This window comes from Propithecus coquereli, unplaced genomic scaffold (genome assembly GCF_000956105.1).
Source record: "Propithecus coquereli isolate 6110/MARCELLA unplaced genomic scaffold, Pcoq_1.0 Scaffold241, whole genome shotgun sequence".
Classification (NCBI taxonomy): Eukaryota; Metazoa; Chordata; class Mammalia; order Primates; family Indriidae; genus Propithecus; species Propithecus coquereli.
In genome coordinates, this window is record NW_012147964.1 from 302,877 (window position 1) to 324,883 (window position 22,007).

The window sequence follows — 22,007 nt, forward strand, 5'->3', positions numbered from 1 at the left end:
AACCTAAACATCTGTACTCCCATAATATGCTGAAATAAAAAAAAAAATTAAAAACAGAATTACCATGGGATCTTAACAATCCCAGTTCAGGGTATACACCCAAAAGATTTGAAAGCAGGGACTTGAAGAGATATTTGTACATCCCTGCTAATAGCAACGTTATTTACAATAGCCAAAAGGTAAAAGCAACCCCAGTGGCTATCCGCAAATGAATGGGTTAACGAAAGGAAATTCTGACACGGGCTGTAACATAGGTGAACCTCGCGGACATCGTGCTCAATGAAATAAACCAGTCACAATAGGACAAACAATTCCACTTACAGGAGGTCCCTGGAGTCGTCAGATCCACAGAGACAGGAAGCAGGATGGTGGGTGCCAGGGGCTGGGTAGGGGGGTGGAGGGTGAGTGTTTCCTGGGGACAGAGCTTCAGTGTGGGAGGATGAGAAAGTTCTGGAGGTGGAGGGTGGTGGCGTTTGCACAATACCGTGAATGTGCTCAATGCCGCTGAACTGTGCACTTAAAAATAGTTAAGACAGTAAATGTTATGCTGTGTGTATTCTACTGCAGTTAAAAAAAAAATTGGTTTCTCAGTTACACTAACCACATTCGCTAGCCACAGAGGAGAAGTGGCTACTGTGTCGGACACCCCCAGTTAGGGAACACGAGTGTCATCACAGAAAGTTCACTCAGACAGTGCTGTTCATATGCGGATGTGGCTTCTTGGGGCCACTTCTGTTCCCTGGGTGTGGCCGGCAGGATCCGCTGGGTGCTGGGAAAGTTTGCTGGGACCGTCACAGAGCCTGAGGATGTGGGGTGACGAATGGACACTCCCCGGCTTCCAAACCGTGTTTCGAACCATTCGGGGAGTGAGGGAAGGGAAGCTATACGTATAGCCAAGGGCTGTCTAGCCTTGGAGAACTGTCCATGGATATTTGGGGACAGCCCAAGAAGGGAGGGCACAATCCAGATGCCCAGGGACCAAAATCAAGATGTATTAACAATGAAGAAGAGATGGGTACCAAGAGCTCAGGGAGCAAAGTCCAGCCTGCAGTGGACACGTTCAGTCACATTGAATGAGAAAGTCCCTCTAGCCACAAGCTCTGCCCACAGGCGGTACCCTCACCTGCAGAGCCTTCTCCTTCCTTCCCCTTCCTGATCTACTTTTCATCCTTCACGTTGCAGCAGAAACGTCACCTCCCCTTACGCCTCAGCAAAGTGCTTGTGCAATTACATGTTTCCGTGTTTAAATAACGAGCATGCCTCCTGCGTTAGACCCTGTGCTCCCAAAGGCAGGCTCTGTGGCCACCTTTTCTTCCCACAGTGGCTGCAAAATCTAGACTAGTGCAAGCCAGCACCTGTTGAGGCAATTGATGGCTTTGGGGCAAGTTACAGAACCTCCCTGCGCCTTGGTTTCTCCATTTATAAAATGAAAAAAAAAGATGGAGATAACAACATATCTCCTTCACTGTTGGGGCGCAGCAGCGAGCCGAGCCGGAGCAGGCTGGTTGGAGCGGACTGTGAAATTTTCAGGAAATTTGCAAGCTATTTGTTAAATACAAAAATACTCTTAAAAATTAAATAATATAAACCTGCAATGAAACGAATGATGTTACAAAGGTAATAAATGCACAGAACTCACCACTTGCTACATTTTTTTCTATTATTTGTGTTCTTGAGGCTATATACTACTTTTCCATCTGTTGTAGATACAATTGTATCTACTGTTGGAAATACTATTTAGTGGTGTGCTACTGTGTATCTCTTGCCAGCTCTGTGTTTAGTGACTTCATGTTGGGAGACTGAAATTGACCAGGGCAGGAGCATTTACACCATGGAAATTGGCAAATGCTGTATAAGTCAGGACCTCTCTATCCCCCTCCTTCAGGCAGTTGTTAAACATTTAAGAGCACACCACTGGTTTAGGGGCTTAAATGAGTTAATAGATGTGCCTGGCGTGTGCAAAGCGATGTACAGTGCACCTATTATCGTTATTATTTTCTTCTCCTTCATCCGGAATTGTTGCGTGTGCAGACAGGAATTGGGCAAAGCCGTCAACCAGCTATGTTTTCTTTCTCTCTCCAGTTTGCCCAACCATCTGTAAGTCACACGGCTGCACCGCCGAAGGCCTTTGCTGTCACAGCGAGTGCCTGGGCAACTGTTCCGAGCCCGACGACCCCACCAAGTGTGTGGCCTGCCGCAACTTCTACCTGGATGGCAGGTGCGTGGAGACCTGCCCGCCCCCGTACTACCACTTCCAGGACTGGCGCTGTGTGAACTTCAGCTTCTGCCAGGACCTGCACAACAAATGCAAGAACTCGCGGAGGCAGGGCTGCCACCAGTATGTCATTCACAACAACAAGTGCATTCCGGAGTGTCCCTCTGGCTACACGATGAATTCCAGCAAGTGAGTCCTGGGTGTGGGTCTTGCAGGGGGGAGGCAGCAAAGAGGAGAAAGAATGTGGGGTGGGGGGTGACAGTGCTGCCCATTAAAACTATGTGCAAAAACAGAGTTAACTGGCTATGAGTGAGGTTGCTGGTCTCAGATGCTATTTTTGCCCCTTGTTTTGGTCCTGGGCTTTGGAGCAGGGGTCAATAACCTCTTTCTCTAAAGGGCTAGATAGTAAATATTTCTGGCATCTTGTACACCAGTTCTAAGCTTTCCCAGCTTCAGAACAAAAAAAAAACATAAAAGAAGTCATTGGTTTCCCCTAAAATCCTCCACGTGGCTTGTCCTCACTGATGTAGCCGCATTATCCTTATAACAAGAATGTAGCTGAGGTTTTTCACGTCTTCCCCAATCTATAGCTGGGTGGTGTGCCCAGATTAGCCCCGAACGTAGTGTCTCAAGGAGGAAGAGACGCATCGCTACATAATTTCCAGGGCTTTGGTGTTCTTTGAAGGGTAGTGCAGTCTAACCGTTTCCCACCATCTGGGTGAGAAATAGCAGAGTTTTCTCTCTTTGGCCATGAGTCAGATTTCCTACGCACATCGCAGACTTTTTGTTCATGTTGTTGGCTTCTTAGATGAGCTATTTTGGTGTCTCGGGGCCATAACTGAGTTTAAAAAATCTGTTTCCTGGTTTTTGTGTTGAGGTTAAAAAAAAAAAGAAAACACACCACAAAACAACACAAAAACAAATCAGAAACAGACACACGTCGAGAGGCCTTGAGCTGACCTGCTTACGTAAAAAATCTTCCTCTTCAGACTTGAGAATTAGCCAAGCGAGCATGTTCTGGTGGGAAATTATATTTCCCTGGGTGGAGGGGGTGGGAAGGAAAAACAATCTTTAATTTCAGTTCTTAGGAGGTTCTCTTCTCATGTTTGTGCAACCTGTAAGTACAATATGTTTCATTTTACTCATTTTTGATAAAAACCTATCAAGTGGCTTTGTTGACCCAAAATAATCCTCTATAAAATCACCTTTGCACGCCAGACAGAACTTTTTTTTTTTGAAAGGGGGAGTGGCACCAATTTTTTAGTAAGGTTAGGAAAATGACCATATTCCTTTTGATTCATTTCTTTTTTTCCCCCCCCCAACATTTGAAATAAAGAGTGAGTATTATTGTCTCCCAGTGAGATGTTTGTTTAAAAGATATTGGCCTTAAATGAAAGGCATTTTTCCCTTATCATGACAAAGACCTGAGAAATGTCACAACCTCCTTTGATATTCTTGCTTATGGTATAGTAGACCCTGGAACAACAAAAAAACAAAGCAAAACAAAAAACCCTAAGGAATTGATAGCACATCCTGTGATGCCTGGAACCTTCATTGAAAGGAAGAAAAAACAAAGTGAGAGATGCTAGTGCTGATGTATCATGGCAGTGTTTTACTTTTTAGATTTTTTTAAAAATGTAATATTTTTACTTCTGAAGCTTTCCTTTTATTTTATGAAAGACTGTATAGTACTGTTGCATTTTGCTAATGTGGTTTGACATCAAATAAGGCCAGATATGTTTTCTTCCATTCTGGTTGCTTATCTGGACATAGTTCTTGAAGTTTTCAGAGCAGAGTTCTGGGAACCCACATGGTTTCATTAAAAGGTCCCGCTGTCTGTCTACCAGCATCCCAAGGTAACTGTGAGAACAGTGCGCTGTCCTTTCCTGAGATGAGGAGGACCAGATATTTGGGATGAAAGCTGTATTTTTGATGGGTGTGGGGTATCCATTGGGCAGGGGGGGAATCTGCAAAATCTTTGACTCGTTTCTTGCCTTCCTCTGGTAACCGAAAGCTTGGCACTACTTGTCCTCATGGCCGCATCCTCAGAAGAATGAGAACAGGTGGTTTGAGGAGAAGGAAAGAGAAGTTTATTACTTGGCCAGCAAAGGAGGAAAAATGGTAGACTGTCATCTCGAAATCCAAATTTCCTGAACATAAGCAGAAATAGAGAGCTTCGAAAGGGAGGGCCCTCAGTTCTAGGCTACTGTGTTAATGATTCTAATGATTCTAATCATTCCATCTCAGCCTAAGACAAAGCCTGTGACCTTCCCCACCTGGGAGGCTGGTGCCAGGCCTGGGATGGCTGAGCTATCTCCTGTAACACAAAGAACAGAACACACTCCCCTGCCCCTCTCAGGGTTTTTTGTTTTGGTTTGGTTTGGGTTTTTTTTTTTTTTTTTGAGACTCTGTTGCCCAGGCTGGAGTGCAGTGGCATCATCATAGCTCACTGCAGCCTCCAACTCCTGAGCTCAAGTGATCCTCCTGCCTCAGCCTCCCAAATAGCTGAGGAGAATAGGTGGAGAAATAAACTCCCTTCTTGGTGATAGAAGCTGCAAAAAACTTGCGGCCATTTCTGATTTCTCACTGGGAAAGCAGATTATCTGTTTTGTTCACGTGTGTGTACCTGCAGCTGAGAACAGGGGTTGGCAAAGGGCCAGAGAGTAAATATTTTCAGCTCTGAAGGCCATATGGTCTCCGTTACAGCTACTCAGCTCTGCCTTTGTAGTGCGAAAGCAGGGTTGGGTGATACAGTAACCAATGGATGTGGCCGTGTTCCAATATAACATTATTTGCAAAAAACAGGTGGCCAGCTGGATTTGGCCCATGGGCTGGGGTTTGCCAACCCCCGCCTTCGAGCGTCACCTGCCACATAAGTGTAGAGCCAATAAAAGAACCCAAACATTTGGTCACTCTTTTGTTTCCGCCCCAGCTGTTCTGACTCTAACTGGCATGCAACACCATTCTGACACTAACCACCTGGAGCCGGCTTTAAACTCTGCAAGTTCAAGGCTCAGTCCCCCAAAAGACTTCCCGAACTTCAGACACCAGCTGCACTTTGGGGATTCCCTGGCCACCCACAATTCCGATTGACTGGCTATAAATTTGGGGGTTCCCGCAAAACCCTTTGGGTTTGATAATTAACTAGGACAACTCACAGAGCTGAAATAAACCTGCCATACTTACAGTTATAGTTTTATTATAAAAGATACACATAGGGTAAGGTCTGGGAGAGTGCTAGACACCAGTTTCCATATTCTGTCCTTGTGGAATCAGGATGCATCACCCTCTTGGCACGCGATGTGTTCACCAGCTGGGAAGCACACCACTGAGCTTCAGCGTGCAAAGTTTTTATTGGGGTCTCATTGTTTAGGTGTGATTGTTTGAATCATTGGCCATATGATTGCCCCAGCCCCTGTCCACTCCCTGGGGGTTAGGTGGCTGGAAGCCCCAATCCTGTCATCCTAAAGTGATTGAGGACCCATCAGAAGTCACTTCAACATTCCTATCACTCCTAACGTAGACATTCCTATCTCTCAGAAAATTTCAAGGGTTTTGGAAGCTTTATGCCAAGAACTGGGATACATTCTTTATTGTACCATAATTCCAAAAATCATTCTGAAGAATTGGATACACGGGGGTGTATGGAAATAACAACAGTAGCAACGACACCATTCGTAAAAATGATCATAGCAAGGAATAGCAATTGTTTCCTATGTGCTTTATGTGGTGTGTGTCAGTCTTTGTCTCAACCTGTGGGCTTGGTAGTGTCATTATCTCCATGTTACAAATGAGGAAACCGAGACTGTCATAGTTGGGAATCTTGTGGTTTCATGTGGCAGAACCCCAACTCAAACTGGCTTAAGTAAGATTAAAGGAGTTTAGTGGTGCCCAAAACCAAAAAGTTGAGGGGACTGCTTCAGGTATGGCTGTATCCAGGAGCTCTTGTAATGTATACAATCAGTCTCTTTCCATCCTTTGGCTTTGTTTTGCTTCTCTCTTGGTTTTATTTTCAGGCAGGTTCCCCCTCACACCTCACCCCATGACAGCAAGATGGCAACACTCACTTATATACTCTGGAAGGAAGATGATTTCTCCTTCTAGCAGATTCTAACAAAACCCTCACTGCCCTGACTTGGGTTGTGTAGCCACCTCTGAACCCTTGGCAAGGGGTAGAAGATGCTGCTCAGCGTGGCTTGGATCCTATGCCCCCCCGGACCTAGAAGGGCTTTGCCAGCCAAGAACTGACCTCAGAGACCCCATGTAGGGGAGTGCTGGTTCGCAAATTCACAGGAGGTTGTGGATTTGAGGACATCGGGCTGTAGGCGGGCAAAGCCAAAAGCTGCCCAAGTCGCCTGCCTGTCAGATGTGGGGTCGTGTTGCAGCAAACCCTGCTCAGAGCAACGAACATCCTGTCTCCGTGGAGCAGTGGGCTAAATCCCGCCACATTGGGTTAACAGCCTCAGTTCTGCCACTTTGGCATCCGCGGTCTGAGTCCCATGTCAGGCCCGTCATCTCAATGTCACGGCGTAATTCCCATCACCATGGTAACACCACGAGTCCCATCGCTTCGGTGTAATGCACAGGGTAGACCGTAGCCCTGTCTCCGTGGGGTCTGGTGTGAGTCCCATCACCTTGGGGTACAACAGGAGTCTTGTCCTGTTGCTTTGGGGTAAAGTGTGAGGACCGCCACCATGGAGTAACGGCGTAAGTCTCTTGCTTGGGGCGGTTGCTCTTCTGTGGTCGATTTTCTGCCTTCCCTCCCGAGGGACATCCGGCCATGTCCAGGGACATTTTTGGTTGTCACAACTTGGGAGAAGGGGTGCTCCTGGCATCGAATGAGTGGAGCCTGGAGAGGTGGCTCAACATCCCACGATGCACAGGTGACCCACCTCCTACCCCACCACGGGGAATTATCTGGCCCTGAATGTCAACAGTGCTGAGGTCAGGAAACCCTGCCTTAGGATAAACGGGACCCTGTGTAGTGTCGTCATGTGCTGTCTGCCGCGTGGAAGGGACCCTGTGTGCCCTGACCCCTCGCTCTCTCTCTCTCTCTTTGCTCTGTCCTCAGCTTGGTGTGCACACCATGCCTGGGCCCCTGTCCCAAGGTCTGCCACATTCTCGAAGGCGAGAAGACCATCGACTCGGTGACATCTGCCCAGGAGCTCCGAGGATGCACCGTCGTCAACGGGAGTCTTATCATCAACATCCGAGGGGGCAGTGAGTGCTCTGGGTTGGGGGGAGGGCGTCCTGCCAGGTGCCATGTCTCTGTGACCTGTGACCTCAGCCCAGGCTCTAGTCCATCACTCAGTGGCTCCCCCGTTAGTAGAGACTCTAATTTCCCAAGTGGGGAATTGGGGGCATTAGCAATCTGCACGGCTTTGCTTTGTTTTGTTTTTTGAGATAGGATCTCACTCTGTCACCCAGGCTGCTGGAGTGCAGTGGTGTGATCATAGCTCACTGCAGCCTCCAACTCCTGGGCTCAAGCGATCCTCCCACCTCAGCCTCCTTAGTAGCTGGGACTACAGGTGCACACCATCACGCCTGGCTAAGTTTTTGATTTTTTTGGTAGAAACAGGGAGGGTCTCGCTGTGTTGCCCAGGTTGACCTCAAACTCCTGGCCTCAAGCAATCCTCTCGCCTTGGCCTCCCAAACTGCTGGGATTACAGGCGTGAGCCACCGCACTCGGCCAGCATTTTTAACGATCAGGCAACATGCCCTATAGCAGGTCTGTAGACCATGTTTCTGGAAATACCAACTCAGGCAAAAACGCCATTCCTTTGTTTATTTATTCAGCAAACATTTATTGAATACTCAATAAATGTGAACAAGGCTAAGTCCTTGCCATGATGGATCTTGCAAAAAACCCCAAATCGATGCATGACGTAAGGTCAGGGGGTGGCCCATGCTGTGAGAAAAGCACAGCGGAGGAATGGGGGGAGGGGAAATCAGCAACTTTTTCCTGTAAAGAATGAATGAATAGATTCATTCATAGAATGAATAGATTCAGCTTTGCAGGCTGGACAATCTCTGTCGTAACTAATTGGCTCTACTGTTGTAGTATGAAAACGGCCATAGACACGTGTCAACCAAGGGGTGTGGCTCCATTGCAATAAAACTTTATTGACAAAACAAGTGGGATTTGGCCACTGGGCTACAGTTTACCAACCTCTGAAATGCAGAATAAAAGAGGTTGCTGTTTTAAAGATGTTTCTGTGTGTGGGGAAGGATGGTTTGAGATAGTGATGGAATAAGCCAAGGAAATATACAGAGGAATAATATTCTGGGCAAAAGAGGCAGCCAGTGCAAAGGTCCTGAGGCAGGCGTCTGCCCAGCGTGTTTAAAGAATGGTAAAGACCTCAGATTGTGTTCTCAGCATGAAGGGTTTTGAGCAGAGTATGTTGAAATCATTGACAGTCTATAGGTCATCTCCTCACCACGGAAAACTATGGGAAGATTAAAATATTCCTATAGAAACTCACTGCATGTTCTCTCCTTTCCTTAGACAACCTAGCAGCTGAACTGGAAGCCAACCTCGGCCTCATTGAGGAAATTTCAGGGTATCTAAAAATCCGTCGATCCTACGCGCTGGTGTCACTTTCCTTCTTCCGGAAGTTACGTCTGATTCGAGGAGAGACCTTGGAAATGGGGTATGTGGGCCCAATTCTGTGTTTGCGGCCCGAGCACTAACTAGGAAGTTTGTGAATTAGAAAAACTTGTTTTTTTTTTTGTTTTTTTTTTAAACAAAAAAACATCATTAGGAGAAATTTCCCAGCAAAACTTTGGGAGAGGAACTTGTGTTGGAATATGTGCCTATAGCTCTGTCCGGCCAAAAAATCATAAAAGCCCTGCTGTGGTCATTCTTGAGAAACTGAAGGGGGAACAGCCAAACTTTGTGCCCAACCTCTGAGGGTGCTGGCTGGAATTTGCTCAGTAGGGCGTCCTGCCATCTGGGCTGTGTCGTGAGGCAGGTATTACACGTATGAAATGGAGCTTCCCTCCTTGTCTTTGTTGTCTCTCCTCATTTCTTAGATCCCTTCCTCTCCAGGTCTCACTGACTCTGTTTCAGTCGGTAAAACAGCAGAAACACAGGCTAGCTGTGCTTGGCGCAGATAGAAATTATAATAACTTGTAGGCACAATGTCTGAGAAAGGCCATTCGGCGATGCTATCAAAGACCCAGGTTCTTGCCGACTTGTTGCTCTGCATGGTCACAAGATGGCTGCCTCGCCCCCACCCGCACAGCCATAGAACAGGCAGGAAATAGAGAAAGGGACAATAGGTGCTTTGTAGCTGCATGATACATGGCTAGTGGCTTCTGTATGGAACAACACAGGTCTAGATTCTTCCCTTTTCCCATTCATTATGTGCCGGTGGCTCACCAACTGTTCTGAAGCACAGGTCTAATCAAGTCACCGAGCTGATATAAAACCTTCAGTGACTTCCTTCTGCCTACCAAGGAGGGGCACACGTTCCTGGTCTGGGTCTGGCATGCAATATACTAGAGGGTTTGGTCCATTGCAGTTCTCTAGCTATTTTCTGTCACCTGTCGGCCAAAGCAGGTTACTTTGCTCTTCCGTTGGGCCCAGCTCAGGTGCCTCTGTGTCTTCTGTCATTACCCTCTGCGAAAACCCGCTTCCCAAGCCATGACAGTCTTACCGCTCCCCTTCCTTACTAAGCTCACTTTCCCAGCCATGAAAACCTCCCCAACTTCCCATCACCCCCACTCAACAAATATCTATTCAGTATGTACCAAGCAAGTGGTTGGGACTGGGCATGGAGCCCGGGACAAGACTGCCTCCAGGCATGGCCCTGCCATCTTGGAGTTGGAGAAGACCAGCGGTTGAATGCTCAGGGCTGTGTGTGTCTGTTTCCGCAGGAGCTACTCCTTCTACGCTTTGGACAACCAGAACTTAAGGCAGCTCTGGGACTGGAGCAAACACAACCTCACCATCACTCAGGGCAAACTCTTCTTCCACTATAATCCCAAACTCTGTTTGTCAGAAATTCACAAGATGGAAGAAGTCTCAGGAACCAAGGGGCGCCAGGAGAGGAATGACATCGCCCTGAAGACCAACGGGGACCAGGCGTCCTGTAAGTGGTGCTGCCCCGGGGCTCCTGGTTTACATGCTGGAAAACGTAACCACCCTCCTTCATCCGCCCCACTGGCCCCCAGGGGCACGGTACTGCCCCCTAGTGAGATGCAACGACTCATTGCCTGATAGGCTTTCGTATGGAGGACAGGTTTTGAAACATCTTATGGCTGTGTTTGTGCACCAAGTACAGTGCCTGATACCACAGGATGCCACATGAACATGACATGAATGAATGAGTGAATGAATGACGCCTCCTTGTAGATAGTTCAGGCTCAGTGCTGATGCCAAGGAGTTCAAAGTTGAGTAAAATGTCTGCGTCAGTCCACATCTTGTGGCGAACAAATGCAGAGTCAGAGTTAGAAGTGCAAAAAAAATGTATCAAGGACCGGGTGCCTTGGCTCACGCCTGTAATCCCAGCACTTTGGGAGGCTGAGACCGGAGGATCGCTTGAAGTCAGGAGTTCAAGACCAGCCTGAGCAAGAGCGAGACCCCGTCTCTACTAAAAATAGAAAAATTAGCCAGGTGTAGCGGTGGCGCCTGTAGTCCCAGCTACTTGGGAGGCTGAGGCAGGAGGATCGCTTGAGCCCAGGAGTCTGAGGTTGCAGTGAGCTGTGATGATGCCACTGCACTCTAGCCTGGGTGACAGAGCGGGGGACTCTATCTAAAAAAAAAATTTTGGAAAAGAGAGGGAGAACCTTCTGATAGGTGTGGGTCTGACCTCTGCGAACAGAGAGGGGGAAGGAAAGAGGCTAGGACAGCATTGCATCCATGAGCGTCTTGGCCAAGCCCAGAGGGAGCTCCAGGCAACAGTTGTTCTGAACTGGATAAGTACAGCCGGGCCTCCCACCGAGCTCAGTCATGGTTGGGGGCCGTCCAAGGAAAGCCAGGCTCTGGCGTGAAAGCTATAGCAGGTCCCGCAGTTTCTACATCGGGAGATTGTCTGCTGACTGCACTCCCCTAACACATTCTGAGCAGTGAGCTTCCAGGGGCTTCGGTGACACCCTTCCAGGGGGGGAGTTCCTTATGGCAAAACGTAGTGCAAGGAGAGAGCGAGGTTGGGTGTTTAGGAGAGGGTTTGCATCCTAGGTAGAAGCAACGACCCAGATGTGTCTCTCTAAACCGTAACGATGCGCGGGCTGTCTAAACTCATTCGGCCTGTGTTTATTTACACTGGGGTTGCATCTTCCGCCGTATGAGCCTTGCACGTAAGTCCACCTGCAAGACGCAGTTGTATCAGGAAGAACGTGACTCTAGCGAATCCCTTCTCCTGGTAACTACTGGCCAGTTGCCTCTCTGTGACTGTGAGTCCCAGCTCCTATCCCTGCATGCATGACAGCCACTAAGTCCAGAGACGAGGTGTCGGGGCAAAGAATGCAACTTTATTCGGAGAGTGGCGCGTGGTACCAGCTTGGTCTTGGTTTCATCGCGTGGGCACAGACTGCTGTGATTCAGTTGAGTCCCCGGCGGGGTAACTGGCTTGTGTGGGGGCCGAGGTACACGACTGGTTCTTGCTTTTGAATCTCCCCCCGTGCACACTCGGAAAGACCAGACCCGTTAAAGCAACAGCAGACCGATCTCTCCCTTCCCACAGCCCCTGAAGGAAGTATGGGATCATGTGCTTTGGCCCGAAACTGACTATTCCATACTGATGTTGCCTGGGGTTTTTTTTATTTTTTTGACTGTTCTAGGTGAAAATGAATTACTTAAATTTTCTTACATTCGGACATCTTTTGACAAGATCTTGCTGAAATGGGAGCCGTACTGGCCCCCCGACTTCCGAGACCTCTTGGGCTTCATGCTGTTCTACAAAGAGGCGTAAGTAGAAGAGAGAAGCGTTGGGGAAACGGTGTAGAGATGACAGCCAGATGGCTTGGCGCTAGCACGAGTGCTCACACCGTCCCCTTTGGGGTTCCTTTCTGTCTCCTTCCTACTCCTACTTCCATACCCACCGTGGGTTCCTTTTTACGATCTCACCAGTTGATGGTGTGCCCACGCAGTGACGTCCGCTTTTGTCAAAAGCCTGAAACGAGGCCGGGCGCGGTGGCTCACACCTGTAATCCCAGCACTTTTGGGGGCCGAGGCAGGAGGATCACTTGAGGCCAGGAGTTCGAGACCAGCCTGAGCAAGAGCGAGACCCCCATCTCTACAAAAAGTAGAAAAATTAGTGGGGTGTGGTGGCTCATGCCTGTAGTCCCAGCTACTCGGGAGGCTGAGGCAGGAGGATCACTTGAGCCCAGGAGTTCGAGGCTGCAGTGAGCTATGATGACGCCACTGCACTCCAGACTGGGCGACAGAGTGAGACCCTGTCTCAAAAAAAAAAAAAAAAATGCAACCCTGTAGGATGTAACTTCCCCAGGGCCCAGCTGCACAGTGCTCCGGGTGATAGGCACATAGGGGTAACCACTTTCCCCTGTTTTGTCTTGAAAGCCCTTATCAGAATGTGACAGAGTTCGACGGGCAGGATGCGTGTGGCTCCAACAGCTGGACGGTGGTGGACGTTGATCCGCCCCTGAGGTCCAATGACCCTAAGTTGCAGAACCACCCTGGGTGGCTGATGCGTGGTCTCAAGCCCTGGACTCAGTATGCCATCTTTGTCAAGACCTTGGTCACCTTCTCGGATGAACGCCGGACCTACGGGGCCAAGAGTGACATCATTTATGTCCAGACAAATGCCACCAGTGAGTGTGTCTTGTGACTTTGAATTTGCCAGGAGATGAATTTGCAGGAAATGCTTTGTTGCATGGTTATGAGCTTTTAAAGGAGCTGGGTATTGGGCCAGGCGCAGTGGTGCATGCCTGTAATCCCAGGACTCTGGGAGGCCGGGGCGGGAGGATTGCTTGAGGTCAGGAGTTCAAGACCAGCCTGAGCAACAGTGAGACCTCATCTCTACCAAAAATAGAAAAATTAGCCAGGCGTGGTAGCGCACCCCTATAGTCCCAGCTACTCGGGAGGTTGAGGCAGGAGGATTCTCTTGAGCCCGGGAGTTGGAGGCTGCAGTGAGCTATGATGACACCATTGCACTCTACCCCAGGGTGACATAGTGAGACTCTATCTCAAAAAAAACAAACAACAAAAAACCCCAAAAACCAAAAAACACACAAAAAATTAGCTGAATATTGAGGCTTATATTTTCAGAAGATGAGGAAGTTCCCAACAAGGCACTTGACGGGAATGTATATATTTTTCATCCTATTATGAAAGAATTTTCAGATATTTCACAACATAGAAAGAACTACCCCATGTAACCACCTCCAGTGTCAACCTTTGGCCATTTTAGTTTCATCTCCACTCTTCTTCCTACTTAATGTTACTTTTTTTTTTTGGCTGGAGTGTTTCATAGCAATTTAGTTATATTTTTATAAAACCTAAGTCCTCCTCCTAGAGCAGTAGTTCTCAAACGGGGGGTGGAGTTGGCAATGACCAGAGACATTTTTGGTCACAGCTGGGGAGACGGGATTCCTGGCATCTACCGGGTGGGAGCCAGGGGTGCTGATCCGGGTCCTACAAAGCACAGGACACCCCCCTTCCCATGACAAAGAATTATCCAACCCCAAATGTCAAGAGTGCTGAGGATGAGAAACTCTGTCTTGTAGGACCGAGTCTAAACTTTATGAATCGGCCCTACCTCCTTCACCTGGTACCCTCTTAGCAGCACCAAAAGACGTATAGCTTCCAGAAACTTCCAGCTTCCAAGTCTTTGTACCTCCTCGCCCTCCCCAGCTCCCTCAGCCGCCTCCTTTCTTGAGGGGCGGGTTTTGTGGCACCCAAAGACGGTGCATTCTGGGGAGTGTCAGATGCCAGCTTGATGACACGATCCAATGGCTTCACGTTTGTCCCGCGACCGAGTTCACAGCGGGGCAAATGGTAATCAGGAAACGTGCGTTTGAGGGTCTCTTCCCACTCTCTTCTCTCTCCCCAGTAGCATCTTCCGGTGCCCAGAGCGGAGAGAGCTGGGCGCCGCGTCGGGGCTCAGGGAGTGTGTGTGGCCTAAACGGATGAATGAGCAGTCACCTGATGTGTGGTACGAGTGGACCGAAATTTGGAAACCCATGCCCGGACTGGGTGACCGTCCCCTGCGTCTTCTCCCGGTTTTCTCCGGTGTTAAATAACGCCGCAGTGAACATCCTCGTGATTCCTTCCGACGTGTGTGTGTGTGTGTGTGTGTGTGTGTGTGTGTGTGTGTGTGTGTCCTCCCTGCTCACGTCCGCCCAACTCTTCCTCACCACAGCCCTGTCTCCTTCTTCCTTTGCAGACCCATCCGTCCCCCTGGACCCGATCTCGGTTTCTAATTCCTCGTCCCAGATTCTTCTGAAGTGGAAGCCCCCCTCCGACCCCAACGGCAACATCACGCACTACCTGGTTTTCTGGGAGAGGCAGGCAGAAGACAGTGAGCTGTTCGAGTTGGATTATTGCCTCAAAGGTGAGCGCCAGGGGCTGCGCTGGCATCGGTGGGGTTTGCACGCACGTGGGAGCCACATCGCTCCGTTTCTGGGCAGGCGGCTCTCACTTCTCGTCTCTCGGTGTGTGTACACACGTGCGCACACGCTCCATTCCGACTGGTGCAAAAACACACACACACGTTTTTAAAAGCTGCTACACAAGCGCGCTCCAAAGGCGCACGTCCAAACCAGATATTTCTCAACTTCTTATATCTTGGCACCGTTTCCCTCTGGAATTTTCTCCCCTTCCATCTCCTTCCTCCTCCCCTCCCTTTCTTCATCCTCCTCCTCCTCCTCCTCCCCTGCTCACTCCAAGGGGATGCAGCTGCGTTAACCCACGAAAGACTCTTTCTTTGTGCAAAGCTAGAGACATAACTGGTCGTGTTGAGAGGTTACAGACGGAGTTGGGGAAGGACTGTGGCCCTGCTGAGACCCTTTAGTTCTGAGAGTTGGAGGCAGCAAGGAGCGATCATCCCCTCCACCCCTTCTGAACTTTCGATTAAAATTTTATACTAATGACAATTTTTTTTAAAGTCTCAATCTTGTTTACGTAATGGGCTTCCATCCACCTGAAGGAAAATGGAAAAGTAGCTGAAGTCCCAAACTCGTGCATATACGTTAAAGTTATTTTAAAACACAGTTTTGAAAAACAAAGCAGAACAAAAAAAGGCAGGGGGTGGGGGTGGGGGTGGCGCTGGGTGCATTTGGCTCACCCCTGTAATCCCAACACTTTGGGAGGCTGGGATAGGAGGATCACTTGAGGCCAGGAGTTTGAGACCAGCCTGGGCAACAGAGCAAGATCCTGTCTCTACAAAAAGTAAAAAAATTAGCTGAGGGTAGTGGGGTGCACCTGAGGTCCCAGCTACTCTGAAGGCTGAGGTAAGAGGATTGTTTGAGCTCAGGAGCTGGAGGCTGATGTGAGCTACGATGACACCACTGCACGATGACACCACTGCACTCCGGCCTGGGCGACAGAGTGAGACCCTATCTCAAACAAAAAAACAAAACAATCTCCCCTCCTCCACCCACCAAACCAGAGAAGCCGCAGTCACTATTTTTCCCTTGAGTTTTGGTTTGTTTGTTTGTCTTGATTTCATTTTCTTGAGATATTTTCAGTTAGTGATAATATCCTTAGCTCATGACCTTGGAGGAGAAGGCCAGGGGGTGTCACTGGGCGTGGCGTGGCGTGGCGGAGGCCCAGAGCCCGAGGTCCGCTCTTGGCTCTGCCCCTGACCTGCTAGTAGGGTTTTGGCCAAGTCCCCAAGCCAGTCACCATCTACCTCCTTTTTGGGAGAAGGGGCGGGAGGACAGACGATCTCCGGGAGCCGTCCCAGCTCTAAGATCATGAGCTATATGTGTGCCTGTGACATCATCCCCGCCTGAGCCGCGGGCCGCAAACGTGATTTATCTCCTCGGATGCTTTATATAACTCCGGGGCGAGTCCAGGCGTCGGCTGTGCTGCAAGCTGTCGGCCCTGCCTTCGAGTAACCAAAACCACCAGCTCGGGCAGCCACGGGCAACGTCAGTCAAAGCTTTCCTTTCCTCTTTATGCTGCAAGTCTAAATCCCTGATGACCACCAGACTGTTGAAACATGGTTTTAGTTGCAATGATCACAAAGTTTATCCAATTAAAAGTAAACTCACTAAGGACAAACCCTGTGTGATTCCACTCACAGGAGGTCCTTAGAGGTGTCAGATTCGCAGAGACAGGAAGCAGGACAGTGGGTGCCAGGGGCTGAGGAGGGGGCGGGGAGTGAGTGTCTCACGGGGACAGAGTTTCAGTTTGGGAAGACGAGAAAGTTCTGGATGTGAATGCTCTCCATGCCACAGGACAGCACGTGTTAAAATTATAAATTTTATGGGACATGTATTTTACCACAATAAAAAAAAAATCACGCACTAGGGATAGTAATAGGATGTGACTACTGGTCGTGGTTAGTAACCTTATTTATTTTGTGTGTGTGTTTTAAATTGTGGTAAAATACACGTCCCATAAAATTTATTATTTTAACACGTGCTGTCCCGTGGCATGGAGAGCATTCACATCCAGAACTTTCTCGTCTTCCCAAACTGAAACTCTGTCCCCGTGAGACACTCACTCCCCGCCCCCTCCCCAGCCCCTGGCACCCACCGTCCTGCTTCCTGTCTCTGCGAATCCGATGACTCTGGGGACCTCATTATACTCTGCTTTCCTAGTCTCAGAAAAACCACGAGCCCCCGTGTTGCATGCGCTGGATGCTGAGAAGAGGACGCAGTATGACACCTCTGCCTTATCCAACATCTTTCTCTCTAGAAAAATGTCCAGAGGCCTCCTGCCTAAGGCGATCCTACATTTTTCTTCCATCGGTGATGTTGTAACTAGCTCCTCTCAAAGTTAACCCAGCCAGATTACCCTATTAATAAATGTAAGAAGCATTTTCTGAAGTCCCTTGCAGGCTTTTAAAGCTGTATAAATACTTGGGCTTCCGAGTGGATACTTACTATTCACTCAAAGGTACTTGATACATTCGCTTAGAGCTGATTGTCTACACCCGAGGCATTGGAGGGCGGAAAAATGGCATTTCCTTTGCCTGGTAGACGCTAGCAGACGCCAGGCACCCGGCGGGCTGGCGGCAGTGGGAGGTGAATTGGAGGGGGCTGTCGTGGGTTTTGCCCACACAGAGTCATGTCCCTCCTCGCGGCTGTGCGAGGGGCGTGGCTGGGCTCACCCCACACGTGGGTCACGGGGGCCCCCGGGATTTGACCTCAGGAGTCAAGACACGGCCAGCCTCGGTACTTAAAAAAGAGTTTTGTGTTTCTAGGTCTGCTACCTTGGAAAGGTGGTGGTATTCTTTTACTTTTTCCTCTTTTTTTTCAATTTTTCTACTCCCTTTTCTATGCATATTCGATCAATTTCTTCTTCGACCTCCTCCCATGTCTTTAGTTCAGAATTTTTCTACCCTGCACTGTTGTTATCTGGGGCTGGGTTGTTCTCTGGGGCACGGGCCGTCCTGTGCACTGTCGGGTGTTGAGTGGAGTCTCTGGTCTGCTTGGAGCACCTCTGGCCAGTCCTGACAACCACAGATGTGTCCGGATGTTGCCCAGCGTCCCTGGCAGGCGGCAAAAGGGGAACAAAATTGCTCCTGGGTGAAAACCACTCACTAATTAAGTCTAATTTCTGGATTCGCGCATGGACCCCGGAGAATTCCGGGTGGGACTTGGACCCAGGCTCTGTCTCAGCCCAGCCCCTCTGAGAAGGCTCCCTTTTGCTCCCCCCACATGTGTGTATGTGTGCGTGTTGCCAAAAAGAACTTGCACCCCTTTTCTCTGCTTTCCTCTAGGGCTGAAGCTGCCCTCGCGGACGTGGTCTCCCCCGTTCGAGTCCGACGACTCCCAGAAACACAACCAGAGTGGGTACGAGGACTCGGCCGGCGAGTGCTGCGCCTGCCCGAAGACGGACTCGCAGATCCTGAAGGAGCTGGAGGAGTCCTCGTTCAGGAAGACGTTCGAGGACTACCTGCACAACGTGGTTTTCGTGCCCAGGTCAGGACTTACGTGGCCTTGGGCTCTCCAAGTGGGAGTCCACTGTTGGCTTGGTGTTGGGGGGCCATTACTGAAGGACCCAGGTGAAGGATGGGGGGTGACCCAGAGCCCATGGGAGGGTGGGCAGAGTCCAAGCGTCCGATCGGAGCCCTCGCCAGGGTGGAGGAAGAGATCTTGCGATTTTCACGGGAACCTTAGCAGGAACTGCGAATAATCACAGAGAAAGGGAAAATTTAGAAAACTCAGCATTTGTCTTTCTTATCTGTCCCGAACCGGGTCTCCGAGTTCTAAAACAAACGTTTACGGGTTATTGAGGCAGATCCTGAGAAATGCCTTTCTGGCATCCCGTGCTTGATTGATCGCTGAGTCTTAAACTCACCATATTCTCTTATTTTTTTTTATTTGTGTAACCTTCTCATTCTTCTGGAACTTTCCGCAGCATCATCTAAAACCCAGAGACATCTCCTATTTAAATATATTGAATTTCCTTTAGTGAGTGAAGGGTCTTGATCAATACATCTGATTTACTGAGAAGATTTGCAGTAAAAATTACTCTAGATTTTATTTTTTAGTTTGTATTATTTTTTAGAGACAGGGTCTTGCTCTGTCACCCAGGCTGGAGTGCAGTGGCACGATCGTAGCTCACTGCAGCCTCAAACTCCTGGGCTCAAGCGATCCTCCTGCCTCAGCCTCCTGAGTAGCTCAGACTACAGGTGCAACCACCACATCTGGCTAATGAAAAAAAAAAAATTTTTTTTAGAGATGGGGTCTTGCCATGTTGCCCAGTCTGGTCTCGAACTCCTGGCCTCAGGCGATCCTCCTGCCTCAGCTTCCCGAAGTGCTGGGATGACAGGCGTGAACCACCATGCCTGACCACTCTAGACTTTTTAATCTATCTTTACCTTTCCTGCAAGCAAAGACACTTAGGTAAAAGGCACAGTCCCATGACCATGCGTCACTATTTTTTTTTTTTAAGCCTAATTTGTGCTAAAAACAGGAAGAGACATTTACGAATACAGGTTAGATGGGTTCTTCCCGTGCACATTTCTCTGCTTTAGTGCCCAAGAGGCAGAAGAGTAGAGCGGATCGCGGTGGGGACTCTCGAGACTGACCGCCTGGGGTCCCTTCCATTCTGTGTACCAGTGCGGGGAGGTCACTTCACCGCTCCCTGTGCCTCAGTTTCCCCATCTGTGAAATGGCCATAATAATAATCATTCCTATATTTTAGGGCTATGAGATTAAACAAGTCACATAGGGATCTTCAATCTCGACACTGTCACCATTTGGAACCAGACCATTTTCTGTGTGGGGGGGGGCCGTCTGGGCAGTGCAGGGTGCTGAGCAGCGACTCTGGACTTCCCCCATTTGATACCAATAGTTCCTCTTCCACACCCGACCCCAGCCTTAACAACCAAAAATACTTCAGGAATTGCCGAATGGCCCAGGGACGTCGGCTTTGAGTGTGTATCGGTGTGCCCGTAGCTGGGCCCCTCCCCCCCACCTTTGTCTGCCTTCCCCTAGAACTTGGGTGGGTGGCCACCCAGAAATGTCTGATGCAATCGTGCGTTTCCAAAGTGGATGGAAACCGCAGCTAGAGCAAGGTTCTAAAATGTGTCTGTTCAAATGTCCCCCAACGCTACCCATCTGAGTAGACTTTATCCCAGAACCATCAATAGGTAATGTTTCTTTTGCTTTTTTCTTTCTTTCTTGCATTTTTCCCCCTGTGACCCTGAGTCCAAAAGAGCGTTCAGTGGTACGGCCCAGGCATCGAAGCGGTTACTGTTTTACCCGTTTTAAAAACAAAATGCTACCGGACTTGGGGGAATGGCTGAGTTAGTTGTGATGTCTCAACGTAGTGAAATTAAAGCCAAGTGCAGTGGCTCATACTTGTAACCCCAGCACTTTGGAATGTTGAGGCAGGAGGATCATTTGAGGCCAGGAGTTTGAGACCAGCCTGGGCAACATAGCAACACCCCATCTCTGCAAAAAATAGAAAAATTAGCCAAGTGTGGTGGCACATGTTTGTAATCCCAGCTACTTGGGGGGACTCAGCAAGACCCTGTCTCAAAAAAAAAATAGCAGTCAAATTTAACATCCCAGGGGAACCCCAACAGGTCAAGTCACTGGGGAACAACTTTCTTCAATTTTCCCCCCCTTCTTTTGCTGGAATTCCCTGCCCCTGCAGGGGAAAGTATAGTTGGCCGTCAAAGGCAGGGCGCTCTTGCTTGGACAGGACGTGGCCTCCAGGATGCCAGAGTCAAACAGTCTGTCCAACGAAGTTCTGTCTGTCCTCAAAGCGGTTGGTTTTCTTTTCACAGAAAAACCTCTCCAGGCACTGGTGCTGAGGATGCTAGGTACGACTTCACCTGTGTGGCCCCTGGTGGCTGCTCAGTGTAGGGCCGGCGTGCCTGGCGGGGCAGAGGGCACGCTATGCGCCTTGGACATCCCAGGGGTTTCTGTGGCTTGTTGCATGCGACAGGCTTCTGCCCTGGAGAGCGGATGCTTCATAAATTCGCAAATTAAATGTCTTTCACTCTGAAATGGGATCTGGGCGTGAATCGGGGGGGAAAAAATCTTAACTAACACACTCTTCCTAAAACATAGACTCATAGGAGTACTTCCCGGGGCACCTCCTTCCTGTCTTCTGTTTGTCCGGGTCACTGTTCACGGTCCCCTCCCCGAACATCCACCCACACGTCCTGCCTGCACATGAGGAACCACGCCAGGCGGGTGCACCCAGGAATCTGGGCTCCACGACACAGGGGTGTCCCACCCCAGCATCTCCTCCTATCTGTGGGGGAAGATTGATCTGGAAGCAGAACTTTTTTTTATTCGGGGAGACGTGGCCTGAGCAAAGAGGAATACCGTGTCACTCACTGAATCCCACTGAGGAGGGTCAGGGACAGTTGCCTTCAGCTTGCATCTTACAGAACAGAGGGGGCGGGGCCCTAGACCACAGAGCAAGCGGGAAGAACTCGGGGAAAGGCCGGGAGATGGGAGGAATCGTGGTGGGCCCTTGGGAAGAGCAGGAGGTGAGATTAGAAAGGAGAGGTTGGGGCCACGTGGAGGGATTTTCTTCTTTTTAACAGAGCGTTTATTTATTTATTTATTTTTCCCAGGCACCTGTGTGGCCGGAGCTGCCCTCTAGTGGCTGTTGGGAATATAATCTATAGTAAAAGAAAGGGTTGGAAATTTGTGGTCTTTGGTCCAAAGCGGGATTTCTCAATCTGTCTTTTGGATAATTTGGGGATGGATTCTTCTCAGGGGTGGGGACTGTCCTGTGCCCTGTAGGGCACCTGGCCTCCACTCATTATCATACCTATCCCCCAAAGTACTGATAGCCAAAAATATCTCTAGACAGTGCCAAATGTCCCCCTGAGGGTGGGGACAGATGTAGCCCTGGTGGAGACCGCCAGTCTAGTGTGGGATTGTTGGATAATAAAATGCTGCCTATGGGCTGGGCACAGTGGCTCATGCCTGTAATCCCAGTACTCTGGGAGGCCAAGGCAGGAGGATCACTTGAGTTCAGGAGTTTGAGACCAGCCTCAGCAAAAGCAAGACCCCCGTCTCTACTAAAAATAGAAAGAAATTAGTTGGGCAACTAAAAATAGAAAAAATTAGCCAGGTGTGGTGGCGTATGCCTGTAGTCCCAGCTACTGGGGAGGCTGAGGCAGGAGGATCGCTTGAGCCCAGGAGTTTGAGGTTGCAGTGAGCTGCCACTTCACTCCAGCCTGGG

The 22,007-nt window shown here is 49.4% G+C and overlaps 1 protein-coding gene across 1 annotated transcript in view; it reads left to right on the forward strand.

Annotated features, from left to right (window-relative positions):
• INSR (insulin receptor) overlaps window positions 1-22,007 on the forward strand; it is a 115,864-nt gene that overhangs the window by 81,250 nt on the left and 12,607 nt on the right. The window contains exons 4-11 of the mRNA XM_012646114.1: window positions 7,287-7,435; window positions 8,721-8,865; window positions 10,094-10,308; window positions 11,999-12,125; window positions 12,738-12,988; window positions 14,563-14,730; window positions 18,070-18,271; window positions 20,590-20,625. Coding sequence (XP_012501568.1) covers window positions 7,287-7,435; window positions 8,721-8,865; window positions 10,094-10,308; window positions 11,999-12,125; window positions 12,738-12,988; window positions 14,563-14,730; window positions 18,070-18,271; window positions 20,590-20,625 — 1,293 coding nt within the window. The remainder of the gene's footprint in view (window positions 1-7,286; window positions 7,436-8,720; window positions 8,866-10,093; window positions 10,309-11,998; window positions 12,126-12,737; window positions 12,989-14,562; window positions 14,731-18,069; window positions 18,272-20,589; window positions 20,626-22,007) is intronic.